The sequence below is a fragment of the Ursus maritimus genome, unplaced genomic scaffold (assembly GCF_017311325.1).
Source record: "Ursus maritimus isolate PB19 unplaced genomic scaffold, ASM1731132v1 scaffold_6, whole genome shotgun sequence".
NCBI lineage: Eukaryota > Metazoa > Chordata > Mammalia > Carnivora > Ursidae > Ursus > Ursus maritimus.
In genome coordinates, this window is record NW_024426774.1 from 78,400,455 (window position 1) to 78,414,372 (window position 13,918).

Genomic DNA, 13,918 nt, shown 5'->3' on the forward strand with positions numbered 1-13,918 from the left:
ATCAAGCCCCACGTTGGGCTCCGTGCTCAGTGGGGAGTCTTCTTGAGATTCTATCCCTCGCCCCATGTGATCTCTCTCTCTCTAAAATCAATAAATCATAAGAAAAGAAAAAGAAGATGTGGTATGTATACACAATGGAATATAACTCAACATATAAAGAGAATGAGATCTTGCCATCTCTATCACCATGGATGAACTTAAGGGGTACAATGCTAAGTGAAATAAGTCAGAGGAAGACAAGTGCCATATGAGTCCACTGATATGTGAAATCTAAATAAAAAACAAAACAGACAAACAAAACAGAAACAGACTCAAATACAGAGAACAAATTGGTGGTTGCTAGAGGGCAGGGCGTGGGGGGGATGGGCAAAATAGGTGAAGGGGATTAAGAGGCCCAGAGTTATAAAATTACTAAGGCACTGGGATGAAAAGAACAGCATAGGAAATATAGTCAGTGATACTATAATAACTTTGTATGGTGACCGCACTTACCATGGTGAGCATTTCATCAATTACGTCAATATCGAATCACTATGTTGTACACCTGAAACTAATATAATATTGTGTGTCAACTATACCTCAACTAAAAATTGAAAGAAAAGAGAAGAAATTGTCAGGATCAGAATCATCTAGGGGACGATTAGGTCCCTCCCTAGGTTCTTTTTTTTTTTTTCTAAGGTTTTATTTATTTGTCAGAGAGAGAGAGAGCCCAAGCAGGGGGAGCAGCAGGCAGAGGGAGTCCCAATGTGGGGCTCGATCCCAGGACCCCGGGATCATGACCTGAGCTGAAGGCAGCCTTAACCGACAGAGCCACCCAGGCGTCTCCCTAGGTTCTGATTTCCAGCCTGAGGTGATGGTTCAGAAAGTGCATTTTCTGCCAAGCTCCCAGGACGTGCTGCTGCTGTCGGCGTGGAGAACACTAGGAGAACTGCTGCCCTCGGGACTGGGGCGCAGCTGCCCCTGAATCTCCCTGACGCAGTTTTCTGCTTCCTGCGCGTGCCGTCCTGGTTCTTCCTTCCCCCAGCTGGGGCACTGGCTTTGCCCGCTGCACTGGCCGGCCCTTTGCTGAGCGCTGCGCTATTCCTGATGGGGTGCAGAAAACAGTTTTTTCAAATCTGCTCTTCTCAACCCAAAGGAGATCGGAATGCTTCGAAAGGCATTTGATCTGAGGGGGAACGGGACACCCCCCAGAGGGGGACCAAGCGCCTGGAAGTGGACACATTCAGAGGTGATTGGGATGTGGGCTCTGGAGGGGTCGGTGCGTTCCTGAGAGGCATGCTTGGGGCTGAGTCGTGTGCTGCCTCTAGGAATTGGCTAGCCCTTGAGGGGTCAGCCAGGCCTGGACGTCGGAGCCTCAGGGTACAGCCATGGTTAGTACAAGTCACGGTTAATACAGGGCATTGTTGGCTCTGAGCTGGGCAGACGTAGCAGTGGGGTTCCCTGTGAGCTCATTTTAAAGTCACTCTAAAATACACCTCGGTGTGTAACTGCCCCCCGCCTCTAAGCTCAGCCAGCCTCTCGTAGGCCCGGTTAGGGGCTGCGGCCGTCACCAGCCTGTCCCTGTCCAGTGCATCCCTTGGCTGCAGTTTGTGGCCTAGGCTTGCTGCAGCAGTCTGACGTCTCTGCCCACAGGCCCGAGGGGGCAGAGGCAGTAGCTTCGGGAGTGCCGGGCGAAGCAGGACCGCGTGTGAGCACTCTGCATGTCATTTCCTGGGGAAGCCGGAGTGCCAGCCTATGACAGGACTCTGAGGAACGTGGATTCTCCTTTGTGATGAACTTCAGCTGAGGCCCTCATAGCAGCTGCTGAAGCCTATTGAGCCCAAGTGCCGAGCCTGCTCCGACAACCTGCCCCGGGGGCGATGAGTGTGCGGAAGGGGACAGGTGGGTCAGGGCCTGCGTGCCTGTCAGGGGCTGGCGTGTCACCAGCCGGGGGGCGGGGGGCGGTGTTACCGTGAGGCTGTGCGTTATATAACGCGATACACAGATGAGAAGGTCATGGGTGCATTGGGGCCCTGCTGGGTGAGTCAGTCCCCGTCACTGCTTTCCAGAAGTGTGGGGCTCGGCTGTCAGCTGAACAAAGTAAAATGGTTGATAGTTACTGAGAGCTTATTAGAAGGCAGAGAGAGGCCTCCTGACTCACGAAAAGAGCTGCCCGGAAACCGGCAGCTATTATGGCAGCTGGGGTGATATTTGGGTGGCAGTTAGGGGGTGGGCGGGTGTGAGTGACGGTGGCCAGAAAGGCCGTGTGACCCAAGACCCACAGTCACCAAAGGCCGGGGAGGGTGACTTGGGTTGTGCCTCCCAGTGAGTTCCTTGTGTTGCCTTTGAGGTTTGTGTGAGTCCTCCGGCACTTATTTTTAAAATGTACACATTTCATACATACCGATGATGCCCGTTACTCCGTTTGGGCATGGATCTTTGATTTTTCATATACGGAGAGCTTCTTTGGAAGTCTTTCAGATTTGTTGCAGGGGCTCTCTCCTTCCTGCTGGAGCCCGGCCAGGCGCTAGAAGTAGTGATCATTGGTTACGCCGGGCGGTGGGAGGCTGGCCTGGCCCTGGAGAAGCTAGGATAAAGGGTAGCACTTCATTAAATAGAACCCCCGGCCCCCAAACCCAGCGCTCACACACACACAAACACACACAGATCCCTAAGAGTCCTAGCATAGAGACCGTTTTTTAAACCGCCTTTCTTGTGAGTGTAAAGTTGATTTGATAACTCTTGTAACAGGAGTGGAGGGAGTCAATGAGGTTCTGAGTAAAAGAGCTAGCTGCTGGGGTCGGTGGGCAGTGGGAGGCCGAGAGCAGGAAAGATAAGGTGGAAGTTGTGCGGGGGTGACCCCGAGAGGTGGGTGGACCGCTGAGGTTGGGCTCTGGTGGTAGGTTCCGGTTGGGATCCCAAAGTTGCTGTCTGATGGTTTTTCCACCATCCCCTGCTGCTCAGCCCGGTGGGGTAAATCCACACCAATTCTTGTCCTGGCCAGTGCAGTGGCTGGTCTGGAGCCCTGCTTTGGCAAGCGGTGCAAAAGCACCATGCCAGCTGTTGAGGAGGGCAGCGTCCTCTGCCCCGGGTATGTGGGTATGATGTTGTGCTTCAGACTGACCTGATTGTGTCTGTGAGATCATGATTTGGGTTCTTCTCTTTCAGTCTAGACCTGATCAGAAAGCAGCCTGGACCACTGGCAGGCAACGTCCTCTGCGGGCTCTTGGTGGGGGGCCTTGAGCTGACTCTAGCAGATGAATGAGCACTGCATGGCTTATTATAGCAATCAGATATCATAAGGAAATTGTACCTCTTTCTGGTTCTAAGGAAAATAAATTTTTGTTCACCCCTCCTGTAGAGCAGAGAATGAGACTCCACCTCTGTGAGTAGCCTGTCATGGCTCTAGATGGAGGGCAGGCCGTGTCTCTGGCACTGGTGTATCTCAGGCCCAGAAGGTGGAAGGGCAGGGCACGGGAAGCAGGGGCATCCATTACGTGCAGGGGAGACACTGGGCCTTGAGTCAGAGCAGGGGGGGCCTGCCTGGTGCCTCTGGAGCCCTGCCACAGGGCAAGTCTTGGCTGTGTGGATGGAGGAACAGGGGAGTGGAGGGCTCTGGATTGGGCCTGGGCATCGTTGAGAAGGAGAGTTAGCATGAAATGGGACTGGTGTCCAGCTCCCTTCCCCCCATGCTCTGGGTCCTGCAAGCAGGTTGCAGGGAGAATGGGCACATTCTCATCCCTTTCCAGGGGAGTCCAGGTTGTTTGCCTGGAAAGCAAGGCAGGGAGAAGGAAGCAAAAGGAGAGGCTGGCAAGAAAAAGCCTTTCCATAACGAAGACTGGATTTTCTCTGAATTGAACTGCAAGATACGGTGTCTCCTGTAGACCTCAAAAGCTCCTATGCACACTCTGTCGACACTTGCTAGACCTACTCAGCCCTTCAGTGTGAAGGAAATGGTATTCCAATCCACAGTCGTGTAGAGCACTTTTCCAGGTTTCTGTTTACAGCCATAGAGCACAGACTCTGAACACTGGAAGCAGTCTCTGAGCTCATGCGCCACGGAACAATGATCCCCGGGATGTGCCCACGTCCGAATTCCTGGCACCTACGATTATGTGACCTTCAGTGGCAAAAGGGGTGTTACAGCTGTGATTCAGGTAAGAATTTTCAGGTGGGGAGATTATCCTGGTTTATTTGGGTGGGCCCTGAATATAACCACCAGGGTCCTCGTAAGAGGGAGCAAGGAGCTCAAGAGAAGAAGAAGGTCACATGATGATGGGAGCAGGGGTTGCAAGGGGCTGTGTGGAGGTCACAGTGAACAAATGAGGACAACCTCTAGAAGTACATTTTCCCCTAGGAGCCTCCAGAAGGAGCTGGCCATCGCCAACATCTTGCTTTCAGGCCGCAGAGACCCACGTCAGAGGCCTGACCTCTAGAACCGTAAGAGAATTAGTGGGTGTTGGATGAAGCCACTACTGAAGGTAACTTGTTACAGCAGCAACAGGAAACCGACGCAGAACTCATTTGCTCTCTCTTTTCACAGATGAGACCGAAGCCCATTCACAGTCAATATTTTCATGTTTGGTTTGTGAATTTGTTAATTATGTAGGGGGACCAGATGACGTTTCCCCTCTATGAATAAGACATGAGAGTTTTTTTCTTTTATTGGCCAGCTGATAAATCCCAGTACAGGCCTTGGGATTTTAATTTTATGGGGTTTGATGGCTAAATTGATCCTGTGGGTTTGATAACCATATTTTCTTGAATCCAAATGAAGGCTCTCACCTGATAAGAATGAGTGAATTTATCCAGGTAATTTGACAGAGGCTGTCCCAGCAATCCAGGCACAAATAGTCTCTGTTATAATCTGTGATGTAGTGACCAACACACTCTCTGCTCCTCCACGCTCCCTTCTCATGGTTCCCTACCCTCTGGCCTCCACATCACAGGGGAGGAAAGGGAGTTGGAACCTTGCCACAGAGGTTTTCAGAAGATGCTGTTGATTTCTGACCCAAAATAGACTTGGGAAAGGCCTGGGTTCAAAAAATGAAGACTCATTGCTTCAATCCTTGCAATAAACATCCTGGGTTACTTTCACCTCAAACCTCAGAGGATTTCGAGATACTTCAGAACATTCTGTCCTTGTCCATTTCCTATCAGCTGGTGGAGAAATTGAACCAAACACTGGTGATAGTGAGGAGAGGCCAGTGTAAACTGTGTAGACGGATGGGAAATGGAGGAATGCAGGGAGGGTAACCATTGTTCCATGAAGACTTTTGGTGACCGTTGGGTCTGAGGCATTAGTTCTTGAAAGGGCTATTCAAGCAATTCTTGTGGCTCCATGGTCACATTTTCCCATTGAAGAAGTGATGTTATGTAAATTCCTCTTTATGGATCACAAGATCAGCAGTTATACTTCAATATGGCCGACAGCAGACCGCATGGTTTCACTTCCTCTCTTTGGCTATATTAAGCTGTGGGCTTCCCTATGCTATTTAGTGAATACGATGCCAGCCAAGGCAAGGTTATCTGGGGCTGGTATGTTTGGTTGACCACAGAGAGAGCGAGGACAGGACTCAATTATTTGCATACCCTTCATCTTGGGATGATGAGGTATTTGGGAAATTTCCCTGTGGGGGTGAATTTACACCCTTGAAATTACTTGGCTTCACCCAAAATTTATAGCTCGAACTTTAATCAAACGATGTCAAAATTTGGGAACAGGGGCGCCTGGGTGGCACAGCAGTTTAGCGTTTGCCTTTGGCTCAGCGCGTGATCCCGGGGTTATGGGATCGAGCCCCACATCAGGCTCTTCCGCTATGAGCCTGCTTCTTCCTCTCCCACTCCCCCTGCTTGTGTTCCCTCTCTTGCTGGCTATCTCTATCTCTGTTGAATAAATAAATAAAAAATCTTAAAAAAAAAATTTGGGAACAAAACCAAATATTCCCCCCCTTCAAGTGGTCCTTGGAGAAAGAATAAACATGGATACAGTGTAACATTTACCCTTTGGCCAACAAACTCCATTTTGGGGGTATTACAGCTTCCATCACAAAGTTAATACAGCTTACTCACCTGTGGTCCCCCTAAGTGCCTGGATCTCAATTTGCAACCACCTCTAAGTTTCCATCTAGGTCCAACATCGTATTTTTCTCAGATTTTGTTTACCCGATCTGAGCTGTGATTCCCTGGGAGCTCTCTTCCTTGTTAGCAAAGGATAAAGCTAGAGCCCATGGGCCCTTTTAAATTTGAGACATTTGTTCTGGATATGAAGGTCCTAAGACTTGTCTCTAAACATTTCTCTGTCTGCCTTTTCACCTGTAAGAACCCCAGTATCTGAGTCAATTAGATAGAAAGTGTCATTAAGGTTAGCAACATGGATTTTAAAGGACATTTGGGTAAGTGTTCTTCTCCATCCACCAACAGGGGGATCCATATTACACTTCTGCCTACACTATGCAACTTGGCCCAACCAGAGGACATGGGGATGTCCCGGTCCCATGCCTTGGTCCTGGCCAAGTTCTCATCCTCTCCCACGTGGCTCCCTGTTCATATCAAGGAGGGCACTGGACCTGGGGGGTTGCGAAAGCCTGTCCGGGTGGACAGCAGGGGCCTTGAATCTGGTAGGGGGAGGGCTGACCTTGGCTCTGTGCGTCTGAGGACTTCACGGGGTCCCAGTGGGCTCTGGGCAAGCTCCTGCAGCAACTGCGGGCCAGGCTCACGCCCCTTGGCTCCCTCCTCTCTAATGCCTCACAGCCTGGTGACTGGTGAGGGGGAAGAGGAGCCATTAACACAACCTCTGGGCCTGTTAGGGGGAGTTAGGAGACCTTTGTTTTGTACAGACATGACTTAGGCCCGAATTTCCATTTCCAGAGGACAAACTCTTCAGTTTGGCAAATTCCACAAGTGGTAATAAAGACTTGGAAAGTCACGCCCTTCCTTCACTTAACAATTAAACATCATATAAGACTGGGAACCAGGGGACTCAAAAGCTTAACTTCCCTTCTATCCCAGAAGGGATGTTCCATGGGGGCAAACATCAACCATCCCACTGGCTAAAGACCCGAAGACCTCCTTTTCTTTTTGATGGGGCCATGGCCAGCAAAATAGACATCACTTTAAAACCACCTCTTAGCTGGAAGTACGCAAGTTTTAGCGAGTCACAAAAAAATAGGGAAATTTACGCACAGTTTCCTTGGCCACTTCCCCATCTGAGTGATCACGCACCCAGTGCCGTCCCCCAGAGGGTGCTCCCCTGTGAGGAGGGAAAAGGTGTGTCCACAGCCACTCAGTCAGAGAGAGTGACACAAGCCCTATTAGGAAATCCCTGGAGGACGGGGATATAAATCCCTGCCTGGACTGCCGAGTTTCCACTGAAGGTAAAAGTTGGGCCTGGCAGCCTTCCCCAGGCGAGAAGCAACAAGGTCAAAGAATGCAGGGCTGCAGGTAAGAGGCTTTTGAGAGAGAGAGAGAGGGAGAGAGAATGAGAGAGGGGATGACAGAATGAGGGGGAGAGAGAGAAATCTGGGGGGTCAGGACGCTTGGGTTCCATTTTAGGATGGAACTTCAGGTGACTTTCCTGATGTCTCTGGACCTTGGGTGCCTTCTGTGGGTGACATTCCTCATCTCTGCAACCTTTGCTTGTAGGAAGGTGCCCCTGACTTTCTAGGGCTTTAGTGTCTCTGTCAAAAAAGGGCTGGATCTGAGGATTTCTGAGGATCTTCTATGATTTGAAGCAACAGGCAAAAATGCTGTGGAATGAGAGGTCACCTCGGGGGAGGCTGTGCCTGTGAGGCTTACGCTGAATTTAGAGGCTTTCTTCCTTGGAAGGTCAGGGGGTTTTCTAGTATGGCATGTTTTCTTTTCAAAAGTAGGTGTAACTTTTCTAACACTCGAGCTTTCGGAGCTTGCTGAGTGCCAGTGCTCCGGGTTGTCTTAGAAGAGTAGCGAGCAGATCGTGGTGGTGAAGTGTGAGTCAGGGTCTGTGTTCAAGTTCTGACTTCGCCTCTTCCTAGCTGTATGACATCACACGTGTGTCTGTATCATAACTGTCTTTAAAAAATTCTATACTCTAGTGAGTAAGGGGTACCACTTGAATAGAGATCGCCTACCCAGAGGCCAGCTGCTGGCCAGTAATCGATAGCCAGGAAGCATTAAGCTTACCTTTATCCCTTGCTTTGTTCTTGTGAAATAAGAACACTGGGTACAATTTTTAAAAATAAAGTTGCTTTTTATCCTCAATTATAATTAAATAAATTGCACAATTTATTTTTAACCTCTCAGTGCCTCAGTGTCCCCCGTCTGTAAATAGTGAACTCGATGGGGAGGATCATAAGGTGGTGGGAAAAGTAAAAGAGTATGTATCATATAAGGCACTTGGAGTCGCCTGGCACACCGTGGGTGCGGCCGAAACGTTGGCTCTCACTCTTCGGCACTCTCTCTCTTGAATCCCTCCCGTTGGAAGGCCTTTGCTCCTTGTGGGAACCCAGCTCCCTCAGGAGCCCCCTACCTTGTGTCCCCCAGCTCTGCCACTGACGTGCTGTGATCCGGGTCAAGGCTGGCCTCTGTCCGGGTTTCCTCTTCTGTAATTAGGCAGTTGAGTGACTTGACCTTGCAAGTTCCTCGTAGTTGCTCGGGGGTCTGCGGTGAGATGCTGCCGGCTTCCCTCTGCAGTTCACCCCACTGCACCAAGCTCACTCTTGCCCTTCCCCGTCTCTCTGAGCTCTGCCATTCCAGGAGGGCAGTAGTTTCCTTCCCACCGGCTTGGTGTGATTGCCACACGAACAACAGAAAGAGCATCTTCTCTCACATCTCATTAGTTTTGTTCGGTTCCATTGCATTTTCTGTGTTTTAGCCTCTTTGGTTATCCTAAAAGGCCAGCAGGAGGCTTGGATAGGGTCAGAGGAGCTGGGAGGACAGTCTCTGCCCCATTTGTTCCCAGCTGCCTGGGAGCACCTCCCAAGTCCTACCAGCAGGTGTCCCCTCAACCTTCTGGCTCCCTCCGGAGTTCACACCCCAGCTGTTACACAACAATCCCCTGTGTGATCAAGACCCTCAGACCCCATCCCTCCTCTCCTCCCCAGGGTTAACAGAGTCAGTGTCACATGAAAACACAATGGACAAAGTGTGAGTTGTATGGGTTCGAGTTGTCTTTTTCTGTTGCCATCACAAGCTGTCTGGATGGGGGCACATGGTGATGACAGTGGCTTTGGCCAGTGCTTTTCAAACTTGAGGGTGCATTAGCACCCCTGAGGCTTGGTAAGCACAGACTGCTGGATCCACTCAGATTTCTGATTCACTACTTGTGTGCAGGGTGTCCGAGGACTTGCATCTCTAAGAAGTTCCCAGGTGGTGCTGATGCTGCTGGTCCGGGAACCACACTTTGAGAACCACTTGCTTAGGTGATAACAAGAGGTTTTACATCCAGTGGCAAACTGACCAGGGAGTTGTTTCAGGACAAGAACCTTTTGAGGCCATTTTCAAACAGAACTTACAGAGACCTGATGGGTTTGACATGAGTGCTAGAGGCTGGAGGTCTTAAGTGGAAGAGTGCTATCTAACAGATGGACCAACAGGCATAAGCAGGCAAGTAAGTATCTCAGTGTCGGGAACTCGACCTCAGGCTCCTCTCAGTTTTGTTCTCCACTCACGAAGGAACACCGCTTAACCTAGGAGGGGAAGGGGATGGCAAAGGGCAGCAAACAGATGAAGGGACTATGGAAGCTTCTGTGGCCGGCCGATGGGGCAAACCCAGTGGGGCCATAAGAGAAGCAGTGATGGACCTGTTGATCCTCCAGCATCTCAGAGTCCCTGCTCCAGTGGTTCTCAGCCCTGGCCAAGTGTTACCATCACCTGGGGAGCTCTAAAAATCCCCGTACCATTAATTTTGGGGCCTGGGACCTGGGCATTCATAGTGTTTAAAGCCTTCTAGGCAGTTCTGATGTGTAACCAAGGCTGAGATCCACCACACTGTTCCATCTCTTACACTCCTTACTGTCCCACCTTTTACTAACTATTCAGGGACTCCTCCTTTCCTCCTTCAGACCCTGTGTTCCGAACCTGTAATTTATCCAATAAGTTTCAGATAAATGGGCATTTTACTCACCAGTAGTGCAAACGAAGTCTGAAAATCCATATTAAACTCCCTACAAATGTTTCTGAAACATACTTTGGTTAAGAACCCCTATTTCATATTAAGCATAAATAATTTCCTAAACACAAGGGGGTGAGTGATTGTGGCATTTGATTGTGGGCCAAAAGAGTCTAACTTAAAACCAGTTATCTTGCTCTGCGACTTAGACATATAATTTAGCTTCTGGATTTTAGTTCCACTCATCAGATGACAGGGATGGGGTAGGGAGCAGAGGTTCTCTGCTGTTGTTAAGGATCTCTGGAAAGTATTCATACCACCCAAAGTTTTCATGAAACGTCAAGGGGAAATTTAAGAATACATGGACTTCACTGGGGATTTCAAACTCGAGTATACTCGGGGGCCAGGTAGTAAGTCAAATCTGTGAGGCTGAGTGATAAGGCCAGTGGCCAACTGGAATAAGCTCGTCTCTTGGGAGAGACATTGAGTGAAGATGAACATCAACATTCTGGCTGAATCATGCATACTCACAAGCTGAATTGGCCCAGATCCCAGTTCGTGATTTGCGGACTGGCTTTGACAGCTTCTGACAATATGATCACATACCCCTGAGTGAAAGGGATAAGGGGCAAATCCTGCCCCCCCCCACTTTTATTTGTATTTCCTTAGAGGAGTTATTTAACTCCTGTAAGGCCCAATGTCTTCATCTGTAAAATGAAAATAATAATATGTCATTCACTCAATGTTGGGGAAATTCAAGGAAAACTTTGCCTGCTGCCTGGCATTTAGTGATGTTCACTAAATGTTAGCTAGCATCACCATCTTCAATACCATCATCATCAGATTATACGATGCTGGCAGCAAAATTTCAGATACCACTCTGAAGGGTTGCGGTGATCAGGACACAGGGATTTAATGTAATCACCGCTCTCATCCATAGATGCCTATCTGCCTACTTTATAAGCCAATCTAAAAACCAGTGCCTCTCAATTCCCAGAAGTCTTGTTGATATGCCCATAATTCCAGTGCCTAAATCTCAGGTGGAGCCTGAGATTTTGCATTTCTTCACAAGTGATGCTGCTGGTCCACGGACCACACTTTGAGTAGCAAGAATACTTGGGCCAAGGTTTTCTAACCTGGGAGCAAGGAAGAAGTGAATGTAAAGAGTTGAATGGGTCCTGGATTTTCTAGAGCTAATATTCATCAGAATTTTTTTTTTAATATCTGTGGTAGGCAGAATTCTAGATGACCCCCACTGACCCATGTCCTTGTATAATTTCCCCTCCCCCGAATGAGAGTGTAATATATGAATGTGATGGGATATCACTCTCATGAGTAGGTTTACCTTATACCACAAAGGAAAAGGAATTTCGCAGGTATGATTTAGGACCCTGACAAGTTGACCTGAAGTTAATCAAAAGGAAGAGCATGCTTGACACAACCAGGTGGGTTCTTTAAAAAAAAGGTCTAGAGGTCAGAGTCAGGAGGTCAGAGAGATGTGAACAACATCTGATGTTGCTCTATTGGCCTCGAAAAAACAAATTGTCTTGTTGTGGAAATGGCCACAGGGCAGGAAACGGTGGGCGACCTCCAGCTGCTGAGAGTGTCCTTGGCTGACAGCAAGAAAGTGGGGACCCCAGTTTATACAATCACAAGGAACTGACTTCTGCCAACAGGCACATGGAACAGAACCTTGGGCTTTGATAGTCTGTTACACCCTCAGCAGAGACTTCATCCAAGCTGAGACCAGGCATCCGACCCACGGCACTGCGACGAATGAATGAATGGGTGTTATTTTAAGTCACTGAGTGTGTGGGATTTCTACATAGCGATAGAAAAAGAATATGATGCCCTAATTCTTCTCCTTGATCACTGTGCATATCAGTCCAGGATATAGATAACCTAAAACATCTCAACAGCTTAATACAATACTAGTTTCTCTTGTTCATACTGTATCATTGTCATTGGTCAGCTGTGTCCGACCATGACAGCTCGTCTTAGCCACTTGAGGACATTTTCAAAAGAGAACTCATGGACACCGTCTGTTGGATTGTTTTGACATGGGTGCTGGGGTGGGAAATAGGTGTTTCTCTTACTTAACAGAAGGAGAAACAGACATGGAGACACAGCAGAGTGGATCCGTGGATGGAAGTAGACCTCGGCCTCCTGTGAGGATGACTTGATCATCCTGTGTGGCCACCCTCAATAAACAAGGGCTCAGAGAAAAGGGTGCTGCAGGGTAGGGCACCAGAAATGAAATGCATAGCTTGGAAGTGACCCATGTCTTTCCCACTTACTTTTCATGGTTATAACCAGTCATGTGGCTGTGCCTAACTTCAAGGTACAGAGACATGGAATCCTGTGTGTACCCCAAAGTAGAAAAGTACCAGATATTGGGGAGTATGAGTCCGTCAGCCATGGCATGTTGCTCAGTTAGGTTGGAGTGGCAGGAGAGGAAGCAGGCTCTCAGACTGTTCAGCTTCACAGATCTCTTCTTGGCACTGGTGGTCGGGCATCGCAACACTGAGAGTAGCCAGAGGGGATATGTGTGTGAATGGAACACTGGCTCCCAGCCACAGAAGAGGGCGAAGGGCTTCTTGGGACTTTTGGGTCTGTGGAAAACCCAGTTAAGTCTGGACTGTCATCAAGCTAAGTTGTGAGCTTTCTTGTGGCAAGGGATTTCCCCACACAGTAGAGATAAAAATTTCTTGGGTTTTCAATTGTTTGTTTTTGCTTGACTTTTATCTGCTCGTATGGACATGCTGAACACAGGGTTGGGGAAAGTTGCCACCTTCTGTGACCCTCAGAGGACAAGCCATTCTGGGTGGGCATATTTTCCAGAGAGTGGAAGATGATCTTTCAGTGCATAAAGAGAAAATCCGCCCTTTTTTGACATCTTAATTTTGGAAGGAATTCTTTCTTTTTTTTCTTTCTTCCTCTTTCTTTCTTTCTTTCTTTCTTTCTTTCTTTCTTTCTTTCTTTCTTTCTTTCTTTCTTTCTTTCTTCCTCCCTCCCTCCCTCCCTCCTTCCTTCCTTCCTTCCTTCCTTCCTTCCTTCCTTCCTTCCTTCCTCCCTCCCTCCCTCTCTCTCTCTCTTCTTTCTTTCTTTCTTTCTTTCTTTCTTTCTTTCTTTCTTTCTTTCTTCTTTCTTGATTTTATTTAAAGGAGAGAGAGAGAGAGAGACAGTACAAGCAGGGGGAGCAGCAGGCAGAGGGAGAAGCAGAATTCCCCACTGAGCAGGGAGCCTATGTGGGACTTGATCCCAGGGCCCTGAGATCATGACCTGAGCAGAAGGCAGATGCTTAACCAACTGAGCTACTCAGGCATTCCTGGAAGGAAATATTTCTAAAATAAATGTAGCATGGTGGAAATTTATACTCACTGCAAACTGATGCCAAAAAATGTAGCTTTCATAACTTTTCTAATAAGAATCTCATCTGGTGTTTGAGGTCCCTTTTCATTAGGAAACGGGAATTAAACCTACTAGTACCATGTCATCTCCCTCTTCTAGCTCACATCTGCTTCTCTTAGATTTATTCAGTCTCTTTGGGGGTAAATGCTCGGGCTTTCAGAGTTTATCACTTCTTTGCTTTCTTCTAGCCAGGAAGGAGTCTGACAGTAGGGAAGCCATGTCCGCAGGGCATGATGGGGAGGGGGAAGGTGGCAGGCCACACTTGATGGCCTGGGGCCTTCACTGGTTTCCATGGAGATGTCCCTGGACCAGGCTGGTCATGGGGTGTCCTGCTGAATCTACTGCCGAGGTCTGCAGCTGGGAAAACCCATGGTCTGATCTGGCAGCTGGGTCAGAGCCACCACAACGGCCAACTTGGGCCCACTGTACCCCTCACTGGCT

At 48.7% G+C, this 13,918-nt stretch overlaps 1 protein-coding gene and 1 long non-coding RNA gene across 3 annotated transcripts in view; both read left to right on the forward strand.

Annotated features, from left to right (window-relative positions):
- Positions 1–908: 908 nt before the first annotated feature.
- LOC103670644 lies at positions 909–5,772 on the forward strand. The gene is made up of 4 exons (XR_570628.2): positions 909–1,228; positions 1,633–1,881; positions 3,987–4,136; positions 4,337–5,772. It is a non-coding gene; the product is annotated as an uncharacterized LOC103670644 (long non-coding RNA).
- Positions 5,773–7,265: 1,493 nt separating this feature from the next.
- IL1R2 (interleukin 1 receptor type 2) overlaps positions 7,266–13,918 on the forward strand; it is a 33,589-nt gene continuing 26,936 nt past the window's right edge. The window contains exon 1 of one of the 2 annotated variants that reach the window (XM_008699117.2): positions 7,266–7,422. In XM_008699117.2, the coding sequence (XP_008697339.1) occupies positions 7,409–7,422 (14 nt within the window). In that variant the 5' untranslated portion in view covers positions 7,266–7,408. Of the gene's footprint in view, positions 7,423–9,343; positions 9,566–13,918 lie in introns of those variants that run through there. The other variant, XM_040623637.1, reaches the window with a different exon arrangement.